At 39.6% G+C, this 25,153-nt stretch overlaps 2 protein-coding genes across 11 annotated transcripts in view; both read left to right on the forward strand.

The window, feature by feature from the left end:
- cobll1b (cordon-bleu WH2 repeat protein-like 1b) overlaps positions 1–15,323 on the forward strand; it is a 20,742-nt gene extending 5,419 nt beyond the window's left edge. For 3 of the 7 annotated variants that reach the window (XM_034884662.1, XM_034884657.1, XM_034884663.1), the window contains 12 exons: positions 7,181–7,369; positions 8,273–8,477; positions 8,575–8,800; positions 8,979–9,022; positions 9,114–9,209; positions 9,385–9,621; positions 9,756–9,885; positions 11,597–11,819; positions 11,913–12,001; positions 12,170–13,608; positions 14,630–14,777; positions 14,833–15,323. In XM_034884662.1, coding sequence (XP_034740553.1) covers positions 7,181–7,369; positions 8,273–8,477; positions 8,575–8,800; positions 8,979–9,022; positions 9,114–9,209; positions 9,385–9,621; positions 9,756–9,885; positions 11,597–11,819; positions 11,913–12,001; positions 12,170–13,608; positions 14,630–14,740 — 2,989 coding nt within the window. In that variant the 3' untranslated portion in view covers positions 14,741–14,777; positions 14,833–15,323. Of the gene's footprint in view, positions 1–1,020; positions 1,283–7,180; positions 7,370–8,272; positions 8,478–8,574; positions 8,801–8,978; positions 9,024–9,113; positions 9,210–9,384; positions 9,622–9,755; positions 9,886–11,596; positions 11,820–11,912; positions 12,002–12,169; positions 13,609–14,629; positions 14,779–14,824 lie in introns of those variants that run through there. The other 4 variants (XM_034884661.1, XM_034884664.1, XM_034884659.1 and 1 more) reach the window with 4 other exon arrangements.
- Positions 15,324–15,344: 21 nt separating this feature from the next.
- Positions 15,345–25,153, forward strand: part of grb14 (growth factor receptor-bound protein 14) — a 32,988-nt gene continuing 23,179 nt past the window's right edge. The window contains exons 1-3 of one of the 4 annotated variants that reach the window (XM_034884667.1): positions 15,345–15,538; positions 19,774–19,985; positions 21,406–21,538. In XM_034884667.1, the coding sequence (XP_034740558.1) occupies positions 19,801–19,985; positions 21,406–21,538 (318 nt within the window). In that variant the 5' untranslated portion in view covers positions 15,345–15,538; positions 19,774–19,800. Of the gene's footprint in view, positions 15,539–19,675; positions 19,986–21,405; positions 21,539–25,153 lie in introns of those variants that run through there. The other 3 variants (XM_034884669.1, XM_034884665.1, XM_034884668.1) reach the window with 3 other exon arrangements.

Below are 25,153 nucleotides of genomic sequence, written 5' to 3' on the forward strand. Positions count from 1 at the left end.
CCCCCCCCCCCCCCCCCTCCCTCCTCCTCCTCCACCTCTCTCCTTAACTCCACCCCTCTGGCCTGCTCCTACACACTCACATCTACATTCAGCACTCTAGCTCCTTATCATCGATGGTATTTGGTGGTGGTGTTTGTAGAATGGGTTGCACATTCTTAAGTGAAAGTGCAGGGCTACTGATAATGGACTGGCAATGAGCACTTATTACACCATGGAGAGTCAAACTTATTGCTTCCGTACCTGACAGTGTACAGTTTTCCTTGCCATTTTAGATGAAAAGCTTTTTATTTTGAATATTTTGTATAGTAGTCTAGTGTTAATTAACTGAACAATGACAACATCAGAAAGACTTTCAAAAGTGGTGCTTTCCCTGGCTGGATCTGTTAAGTGCAAGGTGCTGACGGCCTCTTTTGACAGCTTTTACTCACAGTACCTGACTGCTTTCCTGAATGTTTATTGACTTTAGAATATTGCGTTAGTCACAGCTTTTCACATTCATGTTTGAATTGAAACTCAAATAATATGCAATTATTGAAGATAAGTATCCCTTGGCAATTTAATGTTTAAGGAAAGATAATTGGATGCATGATCACAATCCAAATGTGAGGCACTACCTCAGTGTTTTACATAGAGGGAAAATAAACGTTGTTTTGTGGCTTTGTTTGTCAGTATCGCTGTCGTTCAACCGACACTCAACCGACAAGTATATTAGCATAATTTTCTGATGAATCAGTTCTGCACAAGGTGGGGATTTGAAAAGTTGCCAGTGTTGTTTCGTAATAAAAAGCAAACACAAAAGTATCTGATCAAATTAGGGAGTGGGGAGTCCTTTAGTCCATTTGACTCCTTTTGTGGTTTTACTCTGAAAATCACATCATGACCAGCATGATTAGAGTTATTGTTCATGATAATTCAGTACATTTATTCTAGTAGCTGAACTACCAAAGGGAGCGCATTCTGCAGTGTGTTTTAGTGCACTGTTGCTCCATTGGCCCCACCCAAAGGTTCATGTCTGCACAGGGAGGCAAAGCTGCTTACCTTTCTGCTCATGACCGCGGGGGGAGTACCACTGACACACTGTGCGCTTGAGCTTTTAGAGACGCAGCAAGGGGGCAGACAGGATTTAGATAGAGGGGACAGATTTCTGATGTCACAGCTTGTGTGCGGCATTAAGGTGGACCTTTTGAAGCGGTGCTGATAGAGTTAAAGTCTATCTGACTACTCATGGGACATACACAGCCGAAAGGAAATGTTTTGAGCGGAGACAACCTTAGGCAAAGAGGTAAGAGTATGGCATGAAATGTTGGCAAACTGAGAGGAAAAGCAGGTCTGTCACACCTGCTCCAAATGTTTGGTTCTTTCTCCTTGTAATGTCTTTAGTAGTATCTGTACAGTAAAGCACAGCTGTCACTGACTTCCTGTAAAAGTGTTGGAGAGGACCTTGAAATATTTTTGTGTACTAAAGGTGTTTTGACTTGAAGTGGGGGTTGTTGGGCATGTTTGAGCCTGTACATTTGACTGCACAGCTAGCTAGTAAACTGCTACTGGTAAGAGTGCTGGGAGTGTTTTGGTCATTGGAGTATTGAAGTATTGCTATTGTTTCTTAAAAATAATTGGAGTGTTGTTTGAAAGTGACAGGGAAGAAGGTCCCTGTTTTGTTGTACATTAACCCACCATTCCCTAAGGGGCCATCCTGCTACCCAGCAGCTGCTAGCATACCACAGTAGGCACTTCTCCTAATCCTTCACCTTCTCAGAACAATCAAAGGGAAGATACATTTCTACCAATGTTTGGTTGTTTCGTCTCTGGGCCACTCTCACCTCCTCATTGCTACATTTGATCCAGTTTTTGCCTGAAAGGATTTTTATTGATTGGGTGAAAAGAATACACATAAGTAACTGAAACTTTTCTGGTAAAAGCCACGCCAGCTGGACCAAAGTGTAGGGGAATGTGGAGAATTTCGATATTCCTTTTGTTCAGCTGGTTGACTGCTGCTTATATTATGATTTTTTTTTTCATTTTTAAATACTTATAACAGAGGGCAGATATGTATTGCCACCATTCTTCAAACATTCTCTCTCTCCTGTGTGTCTCTCGCTGTCATTCCTTTTTCACACATAAGCACAGAAATATTTGAAGTATTTTTACACAAGGAGAAGCATCTGGATGTTATACTGGCTTTTCATTTTCCTTTATCATTTGGAGGTTGGTTAGTAGAAGTTTAGCTAAAACCTAATCAAACTGATTTTAGATTTTTTAGCAATTTTGTGAGGCACAACACCTAACATCAGTTTATATTGTTTCACATATTCACATCACAAACCAATTGAGTGCTAAACCAAGATGCTCCGTTTAACACATCATAGCATGCAGTAATTATTCATCACAGTGCGTATTTGTTTCAGAGTCTGTTTGTACCACAGAAGCGCACAACATGTGATGAAACATAACAAATGGCACAATGACAACAGGCCTGTTATTTCCTGGTAGGCTGTGATCACGCCTGTCAAGCATGTCTTCTGGTATTAAATAGGCTTGTTTGTGAGTATCAGACCTCCCAGGGAAACCCTGTGAATGAGCCATCAGCAAAGTCGTGCTTCAACACGTCTCTTCTCATTCAGCAACACATCCTGGGCTTCTTAAAAAAACACAGGCCAGGGTAGCACAAACGGGCCTGTGTGCGTGTCTGTCACCTGTTCGAGGTGTCATGAAAAAGTCACTGATGACACAGCTGTATACTGGGCTGACCTTGAGTCTGAGGCATGGCTACTGTATATCATTTCCATACTAATTAATTTAAATTTACATGGCATGTTTTTCTATTGAAAATCACAACAGCTGTACCAATTAAATAAAGCAACTTACAAGGCTCGGTATTAGAGCAATTGTAAAATGTGTGGAAAAGCAAAAGGTTATAATAGGGATTAAAATCCAATTGCTAGATAAACAGTCAGAGACATGAAATCAGGACTTTGTACCTGGTAGAGACCACAGTGTGATTGTCTGTTTTAGCTAGTCTGTTGACATGTTTGCAGGGAATTAATGGCCTTCCCTCATGGTTGTATGGTGGTTCAATTATTATTTTCATTATTCATCCTACACTCCCTTTCTTACTTTTCTATGCCCTTCTAAACTGACCAGTTGGGGATGAGAAGGTTTTTTTTTTCTTTCTTCGTTTTCAATATATAAAATCACTAGCCTGACGTTGTCAAACTCAGATTCTTGTCAGAATATGAGTATGATACTACTCCAGTTGGCTGTGATTATATGGAGTGTTTCAACCTAATCAGGAAAAAATGTCTCTGGATTCAATTGGATAGACCTAAAACCAATCAGAGCAAGGGAGTATTGGACGTATGTTGAACTTTTGCCAAATCCCATATAAAGGATTGCAAAAACGTGATCTGATCAACAAATGCCTTGATTGTGGTTCACTGTTCCTCTTTTAAAATGAATGTGCAGTTGATATCTTCCATAACAGACGCGATGGCGGAATCTACACATCTCAATTCTCCAACGGCAGCCATCTTTGTTGTAAACACATTTAACCCAAGCGCTTTTGGTGACTTGGATGATTACGTTACTGTTGATTATCTGTCTATCATCATGTACAGCCCACCTTGAGTATATGATTGGTCCGAACAGTTCTGGTCCATATCAAACTTTCTGACCTCAGATATTGTGGGAGGGGCCACGTTCGGTTGGCATCCAGGCTATAAAATCACTACTGCTGATCCCTAAATAAAATTACAGTTAAATGTAATTTCTCCTTAGGTATTTTTATAGTTATGTCCCATACAATTGTGGTTGTGTTGGATAAAATGAACAACATCGTAACAATTTAGTTGTTCGTAGACCTAAAATGTAAGAGTTTGCCTTCATGATGCTGCTATCTGGAGAATCTGTGTACTTGTTATGGAAATAAGTCTTTTTTCAATTCTATGTAAAGTGGAAATTTTGTGTGCTAATATCAAAACATTCTCTCTTTTGGGGACAAAGCAAAACACACTAGTGGACATAGTTGATGATCTTGCGTAAAGCGGCATTTAGATTGTTTGATGTCCATACCACCAACATGAAACAATAATCAGAGATTGCAATATTGCACACAAAGGAAACACACACACGCAGATGCAGATTTGAAACATGTATATGTGGCCAACGTGTGTCTTAAAAAATTGCAAATGAAGAATATGTTTATTGACACACCCACGCACACATGCACGCGCGCACACACACACACACACACACACACACACACACACACACACATCAACCTAAATACAGCTCAAGGTTATGACTAAATCAATGATGTGTGACCTACATGGACACAGATCCACAGGGGAACATGTTTAGTAAGTTTTATGATGACTTTTTTTTAATGTTTATTTTAAATAAAATTGTGTCAACATGAAGTTCGGCCCTCATCGAAGTTTAACTTCAAGACTTTTGACTGGATTGATTTGTCTCGCTAAAATCCAAACAATTGGGGATGAAAATTTACATTTTCAATCTAAGCATTATAACTGATTGAAACACAAGGTGCATGCACCAGGGTTATGAGTGCAGGTCTCAACTTGTTCCTTCTGATTTTGACTTTCTTCTCAATGGAACAGGCTTTGTTCGGTTTATTTGTTGGAAATGATGACAGGCAGATAGATATTTACTTTCCTTTTCAATCAATTTGAAAAACAAACTCTTTCAGGGATTTCATTTCATTTTCTTTTCCATAGAAACAGACAACCTCCAAAACAAGCTGACAGACACACATAGCCCTGAAAATGGATGTATCTGGAGAACCTAACCTTGTGATGTTTTTATGGCCAACATGTCAGCATACAGTTGCCTACTTGTAGTTTTTTTTACCACAAGGCAACTGTCTAATCCATAATTCCCTTCTATTTGGTCTCCAGCAACTCCATTTTTCATTTAGAAAAATGTCTTACATTTGCTTACTAGATCTGTCTTCACCAGCTGCTTGATAACTTGGTCTTTTGTCTGATTGTTTGGCACTGGGTTTATTTTATCTGCTAAAAGCCTCTGTCGCTGGAAACTGGTTAGATGAGAGTGGTAAGACCGAACCATACTGTAAATGTTGATTAATGGAGCTTTAATTATAATGCAAATTGTATACACTGAAGTGTTATAGGGACGTGCTAAACATTAAATTACAAGTAACTATAGCAACAATACTACTCAATTACAAACGGATTGGTTAGGTTAGGTTAGCATACTTGGATATCTAATTAACTCTGAAGGACCATGGTTGCACATATAAATAAAGCCGTACATACCTACTTTGACAAAAGATTGTCAGTTTAGTTTAATCTATTGTTTGGCCTCCTTAAACTGTTTAGTTTAACTGGCAGAATCTGATTTGGTAATCCCTGGTCCGATTTACCGGATGTAGACTGTTAGTATAAAGTCTGCCATTGGCTGTCTATATCCGCTGTCTTCACTGTCTCTTCGGTTTTAATTTTTCAAGAAAGTTTCAAAGTTGTTTAGGTCACAGAATCAACAAAAAACAAACAGTTCACAGTATTTTATTTGTTATTTGGGTTTGCTGTGCTAGATCATGTGGCAATATCAACATGGCAACTGGTGCTCTGGGCTCAAAGAGGAACAGATACCCGAGTTGGTCTCTGTTGTGTCCCACTGCTTACTGCTTGTTTGTTTTTCTGTTGCTGCCTCAGGTCTTCTTGCAGTTTCTTAAATTATTGCACTGCCTTTGGTCTGGCTGACTTATGATTTAGTTAAAACAACACTCATTGCTCAGGCATGTGCATGGAATATAACACACACACACACACACACACACACACACACACACACGCACACACACACACACACACACACACACACACACACACACACACACACACACACACACACACACACACACACACACACACACACACACACACACACACACACACACATATACAAAAATGTGTTTTTACTTTTACATATATGTTATAGTCTTAGGACAGCCACTGCTATAGCTAGACTAATAATCCCTTACTAGACGTTGTTCTGTGAAGCCTGTGACCTTGCATTGCTCAGATTCCTTTGTTTAAATAAGCAGTGCCCCCACCAGAGACTTTACAGGCTATAATGCAAGGCATTGGCTCTGCAAATGCCTGTTTTTATCTAAGTGCCGACTGAATGGTGTGACACATGTCTCTATGGACCTTTGGGCCACAGAACAACTTCTAATGTTGTGGTATAATAGTGTGTCATGAGCTGACCTTGATGAGATCTTGCGCTGACTTTGGTTTGTTATCATACTATCTGCAGCTTTTTAATTTTAAGCGAACAGTAACACGTAAGAAAATGTGTTCCAACTAGTCTTAAAAAGCCTTGTAATGACAACCCTGCTCAAATCAAAGCCATGCTTTTGTTTACCCACAGCAGGTTTTTATTGTTCTGCACCTCTTGGGAGCATTACGAGAATGGTGTAATTACCTTAAATGCGTCACAGATATGTTATGGTATGAGTGTCCAACAGAAAATCTTGGTATGAATGAAATCAGTGGCCGACGAATTATATTGGCCTGTGGCATACCTGGTCAGTCTGTAACTTTCACAACTGCTCTCTCCCACACTGTATTATTGACACAGTCTCCAGGAATGTTAAGCCAAAACAAACACTCAAAAACATCCCTCCGAACTGAAATGTGTTCATCATAGTTGTTTACACTGAAAACAACATCTTAGCACACCAAGAATGTGTGTTCACAAATGCGTAGGGTGTCGCCGCTACATTAAAAGGAACATAAACTACACTTTAAATCCATTTTTACCACAACCTAGACTATAAAAAGCAGTGTCTACAGTTGGAGAAATTCTATACTTATTATCTCTCACATGTCTGTCTCTTCACAGCCATTTCTTCAGGCTCAATGGGTAAATCTGTCCACTTGGTTGTCTTGTGACTTGTTTGCAAAGTGGATTTGAGCTTTTTCATGTAATGGCCTCACCGCTTTCTAAAACCTGAGGAAGAAAGGATTCCTTTCATGCTCTCTGCTGCATTTTCAATCAGATTATTGCCGGAGATAGCAGAAACAAATTCAATGTTGTTTTTATAAAATGCGCTCACATGCACATACGTAAAACAGACCTTTTACAAATGCTAAACCAACTCTGAGAATGAATTCCACTTTTTCTTGTTCAACTACAGGGTGTCGACCAAAAGCAAAGCACCATCCCCGCCAGGTCTAAAAAGGCTGGATTCCCCAGGTTTGTCCCAGTGGTACCCAGGAAACCCTCATTTAACCATGGACCAGAAGGAGAACCGTATTGATAAGGACCTCTCTCTGGTTGTGGTTCTGCCAGACGGAGTAGAAGAAATGACCACAGTCCATGGAAGGTACAGTTTGCGCACTGTAATGCAATTTCAGCGAGGACATCATTGTTCATACTGAACACATTAAAAACTACATCATGATGTCAGATTATGTCATCAAATAAAGTGCAGTTCCAGTCAGACTGAGTTAGATAGGTGGAGTAGCAGCTGAATGTGTGGTTTTAGTTCATATTTGTACTGGAAACAAAATTGATTGCATTTCTTTATTTTTTTTTCTATCTCCAAATGATGTGAGGAAAGAACTCCGAAGATTCTCTTGATTGCATGGTGTGGTGCAACAAGAACACACAGATCTTACAGTTTTTTAGAATAAGGTCTGTCTGTGTGTCCTTCTATGAGTCAGCTCAGACTTTCCATCATTAGAGTGGATTTAAGATATCCTTATCTTTCACACAATGCACACAGTTTACAAACTTTTCTGGGTGTCTTTTGCACCTTGGCCTCTTGAGAAATGACAAAGACTTATCCAATATGAAAGGATTAAACACTGAATTCGTTATCTTCTTTTCTTCCTTTAAACCTCTTCTACGTGCCCAAACCACAGAGTGAATGCTTTATTTTGAGGATTAAAATGAAGGCATTCTTTTTTAAATTGTATGATCAGTGTCGGGAGAGCTCCATGCGACTGCTTCTTTAAATTTAAACTTTTATATTGTGTTTAATATGTTTTTTATTTTCTCTCAACAGTTAGACCTGCAATGATGAGTCAATTAATCTGTTAGTGATGTCTAAGTTTGTGTGTCACACAAGCTCACATTTTGTCAAATTCTTTCTTGATTTCAAATTTGCTTCAATCAGAATGTGTTTTGCATTGTGTAACTGGCACAACAGCCCATATTTCATCATGTCTTCCCTCTTATGCCAAACAAATTCAAAATGTTTTTTCTTGTGCTCTGTCATTTTTAGCAAACCTCTAATGGATCTATTGGTGACGCTTTGTGCAAAGTATCACTTGAACCCATCAAGCCACACCTTAGAATTGGTCACCCCCAACAAGAACAACAGCAAACTCAAGCCCAATGCTCTCATTGGAACTTTAAATGCAGAGAAGATCATACTTAAACCTAAAGGGGAGGATAAAAACAAGAAGACAGGTCCTCAGATGCCTGAGGTACATTTAACACATGACACCATGTTTGTACAAGTTTGTTTGTGTTAAAAATAAAAAAGATTTTATCAAATCAAGTGGCACATTTTGTCTTCTCCAGGCCACTGTACGGATGGTGATAAACTACAGAGGGACCCAGAAAACTATACTAAGAGTCAGTCCTCAAGTTCCTCTGGCTAAACACTTACCAGCCATCTGTGAGAAATGTGAATTTGACATGGAGACCACAGTTCTATTCAGAGATGTCCAATCACTGGCCCCTTTGAACTTGTCCAGTTCTCTTAATGATTATGCAATAAGGGAGGTTTATGCAAAAGATACTAAAGGTAAATGCTAATATATATATAAAAAAAAAAAAAAACAGACCTTGCTGCATATGTTAGGAGATTTTTGCATATTAAACATGCAGTGTTTGTCATGCTGTACCTCATCAGCTCACATGTGTCTTATTGTTGTATATTTCATTTGTTCTGCACTAAATCTCATGCTTGTTGACCTTCGCAGGACAACCTGCTTCTCCTGTGTGTCCAGCCTCACCAACACATGCAGGTATTTCAGTTTGGAAACTGTGTGATTGATATCAACAGAGCTGTCATGTTTTTGATCAATGTTATCTTACAACTGTGTTTATTTTTTTCCGGAACAGTAACGCCGGGCAAAGATAAAAATCAGAAAGAGAAAGAAAACAAAGGCCTTTTCAGCAAGTTTAGAAAAAGCAAGAAAAAATCTGACCAGGTAATGCAGTGTGTTTTAATGTAGCATACTGATTATGCAAAGGTACAGCTGTATCAGAAGGTAACTTTGTTCAGAGGGAGGTTTGTGGACTTTGGTTTGCCATTGGTTGACATGCACTATGCTGTTTGGGAACAGGCCTCTTATCATGTTCCAATTGGATGTTTGTTCTTTAAAGGCAACGACAGCCAGTGCCCCAGCTTCTCCTGTACTTGTGAGCAAGCCTCGACCTCTCAGCATGGCCTTACCTAGTTCAAACTCGTCTCCGCTTAGCCCCCGAACACTATCCACCGATGTGCCAAAGAAGAGACGTGCACCCCAGCCCCCGATCCTCGTGTCTCAGAGCTGCCCCTCGGACCTCAGCTCTCGACGGAGACTCCACTCTGAACCTACTGCCCAACTGGACAGTGACCACGTGAGTGAATATTAAGACAGAAGCTCTGACATCTCAGCATTGCTTTGAAGAGTTATGGTAGAATGACAGCCATGTGATTTCTGTGTTTAGGCGCATTGATTATATGACTTAATTAGATCTTGCATATACCATAGATGGCTGGTTTAAGTCGTGGGTCCTCTGCGGAGTCTTCACTGAAGAGAACCAAACGCAAAGCTCCTCCCCCACCCACATCCCCGAGTGCTGTTGTCCCAGAAACAGATCCTTTCAATGAAAATGTGCAAGGTTTGTCTTTGTTTAAAGTTGTGAATTTTTTGGGCTGCAAGGTTCTTTTTATACATAAGATTATTCCACTGCTGCTTTGAAAAAAAAATATGGCCTGTTCTGGGATGTTTTGTCATGTGTACTTTAGCCTTCAAAGATAAAGACATGTATTTTAATTGTAGTAACTTTGTTGCCTAAGCCTACAATTTATATTTTATTTGACTATTTTGCCACCTAGTGGCCATTATGGAGCATTTAAACACTTCCTCTAGCCCTGTTAAGATACATGGACACTGTATGGTGGCCAGAGGATGGAAAATGATGCATCCTACTATGAACTCTGCAGATTCTGATTCACTTATGGATTTGTTCTGCTTTATATAATGTTTTAGTGCCGGAGCTTTGTCTGCCTGTTTTTCCGGTCTCTCTATGCTCTAACTCTTTTATCTACCTGTGTTAACATTCCTCAAAGGAAAGCCTTTTACCATTTTGTCTGCTCCTTTTCAATGCATACACTCATGTTGATCAAGTCAAGAAATGTCTTTTTAAAAATTAAAACCACAAACAAATGTATGCTGAGTCATTTCCAGAAAATTGTAAGTTCTAAGTTCCCTGGTACTTTTCCTTGGTTGAGTATAATTATCTTGCTTTGACATATTTTCCTGTGATTGTGTAGACACATCTGACCCTTACTGTGTTGTCCTGTGGGGGAAGCTCCACCCGTCCTGTATACAATTTTGAGCTAAAACAAAGAATATTTTTTCCAACAAAAATTAACTGAGTTCTGATCAACAAACATAGGGGATTTATTGTGGCTTAAATTACTGAAGTGATAAAGATAGAAGACAACTAACAGCCTTAGATAAAACTGGGTTGTTGGTCATGAATTTAATTGCGATATTACTTGGCTAGGTTTTGACATCTCTGTCACAGCACTGATACATCAGAGGTAAATGGAAATGCACTTGAAGGGCTCAGAGTTTTGAAATTACATTCCAGAAACAATATCCTTGTTTTGGTGGACAATCCACAGTAGAAAAAACTAAAAACTGCCCACGGTCTGGGTTTACCTCCATAATGAGGATGCACCACAAACAAAATCACTTTACTCCAAGTAGATTCTAATTAGACATTAAACAAACTAATGTTTGTGCAATGTCTAATCCTAAACCTGTATATTCCACACCCCAAAACTTCACAACTCTTTTTTTTCCCCCCATAGTCCCTTGACTAGCGCCATACCTCTCAGACCTTATCAATAGAAAGTGTAAACAATGACTTTTTACAACTGGTCTACATGTGTACGCCACCATTTCCGTCCTCCCATTGCGCCTACTTTTTCAAACACTTAACTTCACAGAGAAAGATGACTTCCTCTGCTGTTTCCACAACAGCCCAGAGAGAGATCAGAGGCTGAGAACAGTGAGAAGCTTCAGTTTTGTTTAAGTGGCCTTGCAATTCCTTTTGCTCTCTGCTCCTCTGTGATGCACTTCCTTTAGGTGCTAAATTGAGAACTAGACAAGGGAGCCTGAGATGTAAAAGATTATTAAGTGGAATTCATTCATCAGAATAAGCTTTTTTCATTGAAAACGGCTGAATGTGTGTACCTACGAGTACTAGAATACGTTGGTAGTAGATGAATACAGTTGAATGCTTGGTTTCTGGTGGTGTGACTGAAGGACTTTACATTACATTTTACATTACATGACTTCTTTATGATGTTGTTTTACAGGGGGTGCTGCTGCTAACACACTGGAAGAGATTATGGAGCAAGAGGAGACCACTGCGTCTGTAATTTCTGTGACTGCTAGTGATACCCAGGGAGAGGACAGCAGCCTCAACATGTCTGCTGATATTTCATTCCATTCCCCATCACCAGAGACTGACATACTGAGCACAATGTCCATGGAGGGAAACGGGGAAGATCAGTCTTGTGATCTGTCCTCAGATGGCAAGTACGAACTCTAGTATAACTTCTTCAACCTCAGACATGTTTAAACATTGGTATTAGCAATACTTTGAATTCTCTCTTTGCTTGACTTTTATAGACAACTGCAGAGCACAGTGAATGATTCTGCATCTCTGAGTGATATAAGGACAACTGATGGCACAGACTCATCTAAACTTGCAGATACGAGTGGGTTTGCACTTGAATTATAGTGATTTGTTCATATAAGTGCTTTGGATATCTTGTATCTACCAATGTATTTCTTGAATTTGTCGTACTATGCCAAAGTTCGAGTGTTTTTCCTTGTCAAAGAGAGTCAATACACCTGCCTCACAATACAAATTGTCTTTTCTGTAGATAGTGCTCAATGCCTAGTTGAAAATGAAAGCAAACACCCAATCTGTGGAGAGTCTACACCCCAAAGTTTCGAAGGTGACTACAGTACTGTACTCAACATCCTCCCTCCGCCTGTGATGCAAGATGCAGAAGCCCAGGCCTCGCTTCAGGCAAACACTACAACCCTCTGGGAGCAGCCTGACAGGTTGATGAGCCTGGTGGCCACCAGCACATCACGCCCCACTGGAGAGGATGCTCAAGTGCAAACAGATTTCACACCACTACCTTTGCCTCCACAACAACACATCGACAAAGCCACTCCCTTAGCTAATGCGCCTGCCTATGAATCATTGGGAAATAAAGACACAGCCACTGCAACTGAGAAAGTGGACCCGCCTGATCTCAGACATGCCTTGTCCAACACCTCGGAGACCTTATCATGCCAAGACTCAACATCAGGTGCTCTTGCCACAACAAAGGCACCATCTATTTATGCCACAAACTCTGAGCCAAAGCCCAAGCCTTCCAACGAGCTGACAAGGGACTACATCCCTAAGGTGGGGATGACAACGTATACTATTGTGCCTCAGAAATCTCTGGAGAAACTGAGATATTTTGAAGTTGCACTGACATTGGAGCTGCCTCCTGAAGCTCCAGAAGAGGGCCTTAATATTGGTTCTCTTCAGTTGGAGGAAAGCACAGCACCGAGGGGACAGCCGGAGGTCTCAAAGGAAAAAAGTGAGCTGCACTCTACTACACCCAGGGAAGATTTACTGACTAGCACTGCTACTACTCATAACACTGTTAATGGAAGTATACCTGAATCCATTGATTCCTCATCACCAACATGTTTACCTAAAGTAGATGACAAGATCTCATCCTCGACTAATGGGACATCTGAAGCAGGTTCACCAGCAGAGGTCAAGGAGATGAAAATTCCACCCGCAACTAAACCTAAGCCTGGTTCTTTCCGCTTGGCTCAGCACAGAAAAACACCTGGGTATTATGTAACCTCAGCAGCAGAAAAGAATCTCATCGCAAGTCCTAGTTCTGGCCAGAGGGAGGCTCAGGGAAGTGCAGAGAGAGCAAAGTTACCACCCCCTCCTCTACCACCTCCTATGCAATGTCAAGAGGAGACAACAGCGGCCGCTAATTTTGAGCTGAGCCCTAAAAGGGAGGATAAGAATGCAGCCATCATGCGAATGAGTAGGCAAAGTAGCGTGCCATCTAAAGAGCCAATCACAGGGTTAAGCTTGGAAAAATTAAGGAGTTTTGCAGCCCCTAGGCCCTATTCTCCTGCTACCCCATCGCGTTTCGCCCAGGCCGTGTCCTCTGCTGTGAAAAGAAGCCAGTCCCTATCCCATTGGCCCAAGTCCCCCAGTTCGCCTGTTTCACCACCCTTCTTCCCAATCAAAAGTCGCTCTTCAGTCATAGAGGTAGAAGGATTGTCTGAGCACAAGGTGAGTTCTAATAACACAGCACACGTACATTTAAATATCTAAATAAAGATGAAAGCAGTATAGGACTAGTTTCTACTCATTACACCACTGTTGCTAGACATAGCTTTTTATATACTTCAACTCATACACTGAAATATTAATACTTAAGTAGAAGAACACTTTGCACTGCAGAGAAAAGCAGGTGTCTCTTAAAAGAGTAACATAGAAGTGGATAAAAGTCAGATTTATCCCATTCCTGCTTTGGTTTGTTTGAAACCACTCTTTGCAATGGTGGGGCGTCTTCTCTGATGCTGTATCAGCAATTTACACTGTGACCAGAGGTGAATTATTGACTCCCATGAAAATTTAAAAAATCTATCTTATTGTAGCAGAATGATTTATAATAGTTTCTGTGACCTATTGAGTTGAATCATCCCAGGGTTCAATATACACTTTAAAGACTTAGCATTGGACCTGTTTCTACCTATTTAAAAAACTATCATGATGTTGAAAGACACCAATTCAATTAATGTAAATATTTCTGCAGAGATTCCACATAGAGTAGATGAGTGAAGAAGGCTGGATGCCCCATAACCAATTGCTATCTCAGCTTTAGAGCCCTGAAGTCAATAGAACTCGCAGTTGTGACTCTACACTACATTTTAATCCAATAAAATATAGAATCAGATTTTCTGGGACAATTTATTTTATGGAGAACCTGTATAAATGGTATGCATTGTACAGTAAAGATTGTGGGCTTTTTACATTAAGTATAAAAATAGACATCAATAGTTAATAATGGACCAGCATCAGTCCTGCACTTAATATGCTTTTCTCCTTACTGGCATCGTGAGCACTGGGCCTGTAGCTCCAACTTTGATCTGTAGAAATACTGTATTTACTTTTATTGGACTCAATATAGTTGTTTTATGGGCTTTCAAAATACCAATTAAATGGTTGTATTTCCTTTTTGTTTTTTATGTTGTCTTACACTGAGTCTTTAGTGATTACATAAATTGTGTCTCTTTTTTTAACATTGTAGGATGGTGCAATTAGAAAGGATGGTGACAAAGGCTCCACTCTGCAGGGAGAAGAGGGTGAACCACCATCTTTTTGTGGGATTGTTCAAATGGAAGGAGAGAGCAGTCCATAGCAGTGCCTTAATTCTTCTGATGAAACATCTACTGTTAGCAAAATCAAACACACATTCCAAAATGATATCATAAAAAGGTTTCCAGAACACATGCCTGTCTACTTTGAGCTCTCCAGAGTTCATCACATGACACATAGTCTTTTATTTGACCTCTTTTAGTAGTCTCCAGCATTGTACATAAAATGATGTGTTTTGATAATTAATAATTGCTGTACTTTGTTTTTTTCTCACATCATTAAGTACCCCAATATTCCTGACGCTGACCTACATATTTTAATGCTTCTCTTTTACTTTGTGTGATACTATCTTGCATTTAATGCATTAGCCTACTGGTGCGAGTGAACAAGAATGGTAAATGGGAACAATTCTATAAATTATTGGAAAATGTATTATCAAAATAATACTGGATTTGTAGGACAAACCTGACGTATGGTACTTAGATGCTCCTTTGATTATACAGCAAATCTATATTTAAGTATTGCAGAGTTTTGATTAAACTATATGCAGAAATACACTGATGTGCACATCACATATGTAGTTTTTGTCAATCAGTGTTGTTATGAATAAAGTTTTTATCATTTCAGTGTCCTTTATTTGCCTTCATTGAGTGCATAAATGATGTAGACTGCATTGTTGTTGCTGCATACACTGATCCCGTTGAAAACGAACTGTTATTCACAACAGGTAAAACGTGATAGTGCGCGACGCAGGGCACGCTACAGTAGAACACCTGTGCTACACGTGAACAGTTCATTCCGCACGGGATCAGCAATATACAGGCTCCGCTTGAGGCACAAGGTAAGAACAGCTGTATAAAAGAAGAAAAAAAGTCCAAATTTAAACGTGTTTAGGCGGTTCTACCTGGCATCCCCACTAACAGAACGTTTAGGGAACGTTGGGGAACGTTAGTTTTTGGTTCTCTAAAGGTTAGTTCGAACCAAACCAAAAACTAACGTAGGAAGGACCGCCACGGAGCACCGTGCGTTTTCGGTATTTTGTTGTGGAATGTTTACCTTCGTATTTATTTGATTAAATTGCAGGGCAATAAATTATTCACTATGAAAATAATATCGCAAAATGTAACGTTAAGTTACAGCCCGAACGTCGTCAATGTTTTAAAGGGACAGTGACGATAACTAAGCTTTCCCTTAGCTGTTTGTACAAAACTTAGCAAACAGTTCACGGTGCTTCCTGCCACGCGTTTCTAGATAGGCGACACGAATATGGAGACGTCCCTTACCTTTACTGGCTGTTGTCAAAGCATATATCTTTCAAAAATATTACTAATTTATGGTTAAAACATCGGCAGCTGTTCTCAACTATTTAAATACCATGACATTTTTATGCTAGCTGCAACATATTTCACTACAACAGCGTTAGTGTTTACAGTATAACGTCAGTTTACGTAAACGTTGGCCACTCTGGTGCCTATGCAAGGCTGTTGTGTTGCAACGTTCAACTTAATTTCAACGAATAACAAAATAGGTTACACTTTTAACATTGCATGTAAAATACAGATACAAGTAGGCTAGCTACATATCAAACCCTAGAATTAACATACATGTATTTAATGGTGAAAAATAAATTACTTCATGTAGTTCTTAAACGGTTCCTAATTAAAGTCAGTTGGAAACCCTTGAATTAAATTGTACATTTCCAACGAATTGGCGTTGACTGAACCTCTCTATTTAATTCATACATTTCAACAGAGTATTCTGTTATTGCAGAACTTCATTGATGAACGGACAATCTGTTAAGACAGTATGTCATTGAAAAGAGAACTATTTCATGTTCAAATTTAGTTTCAGTTCATCAAGGTGCCCGCCCCAAAACTACTGCTACTCTTAAAAGAAAGAAAAAAAACGACATAAAACGCACATTGATACTGTATCACAATAGCTTCTTTGGACATTTTCAGCATTTTATAATAGGGCAGCTCGCTGGGAATCAGTCCGTTGCAAATGATGCAATGGATTCAAGTGAGGAATGACAGCAAGTAGCAGGAACTCAGAATACATACAATAATTATTCTTGCAAGTGGTGATAAGTGACGTGATCACTGCTGTCTCGCATTATGAATGGGCTAGTGAGAACTTTGGCTGTTAAGAAGCTGCTGCAGCACAAGTGTTAATCCAACCACCCTCTCCCTGTAGTTTCCAACAGCTGCTATGCTTCAGTCCATTGCATTCCAGATAGGCCAACCGAAGACTGCACAAATAAATGTAGTAACCTTTACATTTCATTAGATAGACATAGTGCATCAAATTGTACTGGACAGCTGTTGCTTGACTTAAACTCATGATGACCTTTAGCAGGAAAGATATTGTCTGAGTTACACTACTCTGATCATTTGGTGGACCCACAAAGCTAACAACTTTTCATTCTCTTCAAGCCACAAAAACAACGTAAAAAATAGCTATCACCAATCATGCCCTTGACAGCACTTAGTACTGAAGAATAGCCCTGAGTGAGACATTTCTGCTCGCAATTATGATTTTTGCCACTAGAATGACCAGAACCATACAAAAATACTGCAGCCTGAGTCCCTGTCAAGCAGTTCCACCTTTCTCCACTGTTACCCCTTTTCAATCACAACAAAGCTAGTTCTAGTCCTGGTTTGCAGTTGGGTTAACTTGCAAACTTTCTCAGAATCTGTTTGCTTTTGCCACAGCCTAGGGAGCCACATTATCTGAGCTGGGGAACCACACATGCCTGGTCAACCTCTCCTGCTATGGCTCAGTACTCCTTCTTTGTAGGTTTAGAACAACCCCAGGAGGAGACAAGGTGGTAACAGGATCCTATAGACTTGGGGCCAGGGAGAGCGTCAGTCACAGGGTGCACTGGGGGAGCTGGCTGAATTATGGTGGGGAATGATTAGAAGCCAGATGGGGAAAGCATAGATTGCAGCAAATGTCCTGTGCTGATTTTTCTTCAAATGCAGGTAGAAGGATGGAAAAAGTTAGAGGAGCCTAACACTAAGTGCTGTTTTAGAGGTCTTCTTTAAAATGCTGAAAAAGCTGGTTTCTGTGAGAGACGGATGCCCTAAACAGTCATTTGTAGTGCCAATGAAGCACCCATGAGATCTTCATTTTCCTTGTGGTGGAGGGCAGTTATGCAACATGTGCCAGAACATAGCCTATGGGCAGGTGTCTTGAGGTTGTTTTTGGAGAGCAGAGAGCAGCAGGAGATGGGGGTAGACAAATTGATCAGCTGAGGTCCAACAGTGGACTGACACAATGACAAGAAACCCCAGGCAGCATGAGAGGGACAGAAATAACACATACAGTAGCCCGGAACACATTCTTCAGGTATCAGTTAATGCAAATGCTAATTGTATTGGTCTAGATTGAATGGCTACTGTCACTGCTGGTTTCATCTCTTAAGATGGAGATACACTTACACATCGATGGGCGGAGTTGTATGATGACCGGCTGTTATCTTGTGTTCATGGTATGCTTTTATGTGCACATAATAGTACTCAAGTTTAAAGGTAACCCAATCCATATAGTGCTGGGTTATTGAAGCCGATGCAATGTTAAGTACTGTACATGTCTGAGAGAGCGGATTACTGGAGACAGAAATACACATGTCATACAGATTGCTCTGATTTCAATTTCCTAGCATAAGATTTCCCAGCTAAAAACTTTGTTACTTTCAGAATAAAGCTAAACCACACAAAAGATTCACATTCAGGTGGGTCTGGATGATTTGACAATAGATATTTTCAAATCAATAGAAAAATGTCTATGCATGTATTTGTTTTGTTGGTATCATTTCTGTATTGAAAAAGCAGTGGTTGAATTACGTTGCAACGCTAACCTTATGTTGACGACACTTAACATTCTGATCCCTGCAAGTTATGTTAATTTTGCACTAAAGTTCTTAATACATTTAGAAATGACTCATTCATTTTCATCTGTCAAATATTTAATTCATGCAGGAGTATTCAAAATAGGCTTTACCATGTGGTTATTTCATTACTATTTACTCATGACTATTTCTCCATGACTATATATTTATTGAATTACCAGAAAGCATGCTACATCTTGTTGTCGCGATAAAAAATTACTTTTATTGGTATAGAAAATATTTCGGTCATATTGCCCAGCCCTAAATTCAGGAAGATGAAATGAATGATCTTTTATCATTCTGAGATGTAACATTCTACTCCTTTACTTTTAATTTCTTCCCATTAAAGGTAAAATCAACTTGGATTTGATCACTGCACCAGATAATTACATTTACAAAAGTAATCAAGTTTGCCTTGTCTTCTGCTAATGTAGTGAGGTATTGTTTTAACCCTTTGCTGCCTGTTACCTATCTCCAGTAGCCTGTCCTCCCCTGGTCAGACTCTGTTACACATTACCTTTCAAAAAGATGTTATCATCCCAACCATCCCCCGCATGGAGCCTGTCACTGAATGACACAGCCCACAACACAACCAATACAGTGGTCTGGCTACTCTGTACAACCACATGCCTTCTACAGTGCACAAGTTTAAAGTGTAATTTGGATCCCTGTGCAAAGTCCATAACAAAAGAACAGTTTATTTTATAGTACAAGCGGCCCTCATAGAGTCATTACTGAGCTAAAGACATCCCCTTTGCTTAAGTGTGCTTTGTGTGCACATTTCCTGCCTTCCTGGTTGCCGAGATAACTATATCAATTAACAAAAGCTGTGAAATTAAAGCAACAATATTAAAAATAAACTTCAGGCTGAACCAATTAGGCAATTGATAGTACACTACTGTCTCAGAGCAAAGATGGCTGTTTTGGGAGTCATTCTGTTAAAAATATCTTTATTGTGTTGGATCATATTTGGGTGGGAGGGATCGTTTTGCCCCACTGGGCCAGCCTCATGTGCAACAGATGAGCCAGAGGTGCGTGTGTGTGTGTGTGTGCGTGTGTGGGTGTGTGTGTGTGTGTGTGTGTGCTCTGCTGAGTTGTGGAGCCGAAGAGCCCCGCCAGCTAGCTTGCTCTAACTGCTCTGCTCACACTCCAGTCTAACAGCTCGTCTCTTCTCTCTGCTCCAGATGATGCCTTGGATTTAGCCAGCCCACATGAGTGATATGAATAACACACTGGACGGAATACACACTTCTGGAAGCCTTGGAGAAAAAGCAAAGATTTTACAGGGTGGCAAGGGTAATGTGAGTGGCTTTCCCAGCCCTGCCCTCATCCCTTTGCGAGCTCCTTTACCAACACCAAATGCCCAGAAGATCAGGAATACGCTTTGTAAAGGGTATGACTCATTTTTCTTTGCACTTGCCCTGAACGACACCAATCTGTTCATGAGATTGAATTAAGATAAATTTAGTTGCAATAAAACTGAGAAGTAATGATTCCACTGTACAATGTGAGCTGCCCTGCAGAAGAATAGTACCCTTTGTATTTGCAAGAGTTAGACGTCTATTTGAAAGCTGTAGTGTAGACTTTGTACCTGTAAACACAATTGGCTCAACCCAAACGCAGCTGTCAATGGAGTGTAATGTATTTTTGTAAGAGTGCAGTTAAAGACCTGGAATCAAATCAAGCACCTGTTAGTTTGTGGGAGATAATTAGTAACTCAGTAACTGCTGTGTTTACAGAGCAGTAAAGAAAACGTCAGTCAGAGAACAGCACCTTTCAGAAACTGAGGCCCTGTCATCTGCAAGAGTGCTGAAATCTAACCCTTTCTTACTATATGATAATTGAAGATGGTGTTGTAGATTATCATTTCACCCATTTTTATCCGGATTGATTCCGATGCTAGTTCCTTATAAACCCTATAAGGACATGTTAAATGCATTTAAGGATTAAAGAACAAAACATACAGCCTGACTACTCTTTACTGCCAACCATTTGCAGATGCACACATTGCACACGTGGTTTGGAGTGACTCAAAAATTAGGACATTTTGAGATTATAAAATTTATTTTGTTTGTATTGTAAAATAGCTTAATTTTCTCTAACCATCAGTTCAAATTTTTTTTTGTATGTTAGCTACTATATTGTAGTAAAAGGAGCCGCTCACATGTGCATTATCTTTTCAAAACTCTGATGGTGAGTTGGGTCTGTTGTCTGGAAGTTAAGAGCAAGAGAAATCCTTGCAGTGTGTGTTTATCACCTGCTTCATTTATACTCCCCATTCCTCTACAGGACACGCACAACAGAGGAACTAGCAATATGTTGTAACAGCTCTCTAAGCTACAGGTTGTGAAATCAGTCTAGCTTAAAGTCTAATACATCATTCTGATGTTACAGTCTGGACCAACTCTGACGGGCAAAATAGGGAGACAAGTAATTTATTGTTTGTATAAACATTTTTAAAAGCTTGATTTTTCGACGCAACTTCTCCCCAGGTTTCTTGCATATCACAGAAACTATAAATTCTGTATTTTCTTGATACAACAATTCACTGAATGCATACAAGTATTGTACTTTAAGTGAGTGATATTAAACCCACAATAAACTATGGAAACATGTTTTTATGATTTTTACCACATCCTATTTACACAAATAAAATATTGTAGATCAGTGCATGATTTTCTACACATTGCCAAAACATTCAGCCTGACATACTTGCACTTTGATAGATTTTCGAAATAATATCTGAACAATGCTTGCCACATTTCATGTGGCATCTGTTTCTTGCTGTGTGTGATGTGTGTGTTTTTTTTCTCCTTCAGGAGCAATGAAGAGGGAGAGGATTCATTCTCTTCCCCTGTCACAAACCCTTTCCCTGAGCTTATCACCTCAACCCTCTCCCCCCTTGTCTCTGAATGTTTATTACCATGGACTAAAAGTAGTGCAACTCAGGTGAGTGTTACATTAACAACTAAAGCCTGTTTGTGACACAAAGAAGCATGTTAGTTAAAGAAAAAAAGGGCCTGTGTTGTAATCTTTTCCGCTGGATACCTCTGGCAGCATGACTATGGTAACTTTGATTGGAACAAGTACCAGAAAAACACTGCAGGACATCTACATAAATGCATAGTTAGATGTTTGGCTTGTGATTTATCTGAAACTTCAGGTCCTACAGATGGTAAAACCAGTTGTGTAAGTATGTAAATAAGGCTCTGTGAGGACATAAAAAATGCTCTCAGCACACTCAGACAATCCACACGCGCAATGTAATTACTTCTGAGAGCCCAGATTTGTACGTACATACAGCGCCCACAGAAAGAACGTACAAAATGGGCACTCCATGTGATCTCTGATACCACCTGTACCCAGTGTATTTGTGCCTTAACGCCCAACAGCCACTCTTGTAAAACATTTTAGCACAGGGTGTGTGATTTGTAATACACTGACTATGGGAAAGTACCTGATGGTCCTGTAAAAGCTTTCACTCTGGTCTAGATCTTGAGTTAATTTTGGCAGTTTTTGTTAATTTCTTTATTGTACTGTATGGATTAGGTTAATGATGTGTTTCTTGGCTTTGGAAGTTACCACTGTTGATAGTAAGCTAGTTAGCTGAGCATGCTAACATTTGCAACTTGCGTTAAAGTAGACAAATGTATTTCTTTATGCATTCCTTGTACTTTTGTGGTTGGATTTCTACAGCTTTTGTTGCTCGCCCCTTTTTAGATCAACCTACAGCAACTTGCATATACATACTGCAAATTATGGAACACAACTTGTGATGAATAATTTTACTTTATTTACTTCTCTCTTTTTAACCAATCAGTGCAGGTCAGTAGAACATGTTTAGTTATGCACAGCAAAATATTACTTCATATGACCCTGTGATCTGCTGTGGATTTGTACTTTTATACAAAATTTGCTGCCAAATTCTAAAAAGAGAGCACATTCATTATGTTGGAAAGCTAACAATTATGGGTCTGCTTTAAAAGTGCAAGGGTTTCAAAATGGATTTTGTCTATACATTTTCCAGGGCTGTTAAATTACTCTGGTTTGTAAACCACTAGATATTTTCTAGATGCGTATCCCTATACTGCATGCTGAAGTCGATTTCAGGTTTTTCAGTATCTTTGTGGTGTATGCATATGTAGCTTCAGGGGGCAGCTCAAAGCAATGACTCATAGGAATGCTTGAAAATACAGAGCTCAGCAGCTAACAAGGACCGTCATCAGAATTAGACCTCTCTGTGCTCATGTGTTGCTTTCATGCTAAGAATGTAAAGAAAGTTGTGTACTTTCTCTTTTCTAAAGCTTCCATTGTATTAGTTATTTATGTGTAGTTGCCAAATTATTAGTTTGTCTGTATGCATTATGTTAAGATTGCTTGATGATCTAACATTGGAGTCTCTATATTTCATATACGTAAACCTTCTACTTGATTCCATCCTCACACGATTCAAAGATTCACATAAAATTACAGTGATTGCTAATTCTCCTGTGCTCTCTCCAGCCTATTGTTAAGATAGGTCAGCGATTTTCCCGGATTTGGCCTTTTCTTTGATACATGGGAGAATAATCTTCAAGTTTCTCAGTGAAGGTGCAATATGACACCCTGTTGACCCCACTTTGCACCGATGTGGCCTCCTTGTTAGCTAATCTTAAAGTGATTCTTATATATCTCACTGAGGAGGTCTGTGCATGCACCTCAAGGGCATTTCACTTAGTCTTTTTAATGGCGGTATTGGGAAGACAAAGGGAGTATGTCAGAGTGAACAGCTGTTTTGTGTCACAATCCTCATGTCACAGGGTTTTAACCTTCTTTCAGTAGCATCCAAGAAACCAATGACATCATTGTTTCAACTGTGCAGCACTCACCCAATCTTCTAACTTTTCTTTAAAGGAAAATTGTACATTGAGCTTCCCAGTGTTTCTTTGGGTAGTAATTTTCCCATCAGTTAGAATTATCTGTAAAGAGTAATCTTGTTCTATCTAAGGACAGGCTTAGATTATAAAATGAGCATGCTAGGAAAAAGGCGTGCCGTCTGTCATGAGGCATCTCAAACAACTTTGTGTAGCTGACTATGTTTTTAGTTTAATTGCAGTTTATTTGAATGGTTTCGCTGAATTGTGGCAAGATCCTTGCGTGTGACATGGCTCTGTTTTACACAGGCTTTAAAGCTATTTCACTACTGAGAAACTGGTTTATCTGAGCCCCCATTAAGCTTTGTGTTTGCCTTGTCATGGTACATTTCCATAACAACGCCACTAAGTCATGACTGCCACATTATGTCAATGAGAAACCTAGATTTGCTGTCCGCCTAACAGCCTCCAGATAACTACATTTCTAGATGCAGACAATGTGTGTTGTCAGTTACATGAAAATGCATTGTTACTCGTAAAGAAGGTGAAGACAACTATGATCAGTACGCATGCTTAATAAGTCAGAATGTGTCCTAAACTACCTCAACTATTTTAGACATACAACCGTGCCATTAGTAATTACTTTGTGAAATATAATCCTTGTGTACTTTTAAGTTTGACCTCAGCATAACTGCCCACTGACAATACCAACGGTTCAGCTTGTAAGACTATTGGCTCAGCCATAGCACAAAGTCACTGCATACACAAATACACAGAATTTAGCATGACGGGATGATGCTGTACATATTTGTAGGATTGTTGTGTTTAAGGTCAGTGTAAGATGGCATTGAACGTAAGATCACAGAAGAAGTGGCGTATTATTTTCATGATACAGTGGCAAAATAAAAACTTTTTAAGGAAATCCAATTAGCTAGCACAGCCTACACCCTCCAGGAATATAGTGGGCAGTCATGCTTGGAAACTTGCCAGAAACAAGAAGCACACAGGCAGTGTGTTGAGTCCAGGTGGTGTTGAGTGTTCAGTTCAGCCATATGACTCAGAGGAAATGCCTGCTGCTTTCGAGATGTTGTTTCAGATTCAACATGCACCATTACTAGTTCTTCACTATGAGCTGCAGCCTCTCCTCTTCACCAGATGTAGTAGGGTCCTAACATTTAAAACAGTTATTCGTGATCTCTCCATTCAGCTGCAAATAATTTCTCTTAAAGCTGTCTACTGACCAAACAGCTAGACTGAAGCCATACCTTATGTCCACTCATTTGAATTTGAATACACATGTCATTGAACAATGACAATAACAATTAATGCAATAGTTTAATGTGAGAGAAGTTGGAATTAGAAGTCATGTTCTCTAATTATGTGTGCCTAACATAGATGATGTGTTATATACAGTATAGGAAGTCATCTGTTGTTAGATGCATGTTTAGCTCCTTTACCTCTCTCTCTCTCTCTCTCTCTCTCTCTCTCTCTCTCTACTCTTTTCAGATGTTGTTTCAGTTTTGGGATAAAATAATTGTGTTTGAATGGTTCATGACATGTTGACTGTGTTTATGACCCCGCACCTATCTGGGCTTTGATGCAGTTTGACACTTGATATGAGATTTTCATAATAACTATAGTGTCACTATATAATGACTGGACAATTATTATATTAAAATTGATTCTATGGTAGATAATAAAAGAGTTTTGT

The sequence above is a fragment of the Etheostoma cragini genome, chromosome 11 (assembly GCF_013103735.1).
Source record: "Etheostoma cragini isolate CJK2018 chromosome 11, CSU_Ecrag_1.0, whole genome shotgun sequence".
NCBI lineage: Eukaryota > Metazoa > Chordata > Actinopteri > Perciformes > Percidae > Etheostoma > Etheostoma cragini.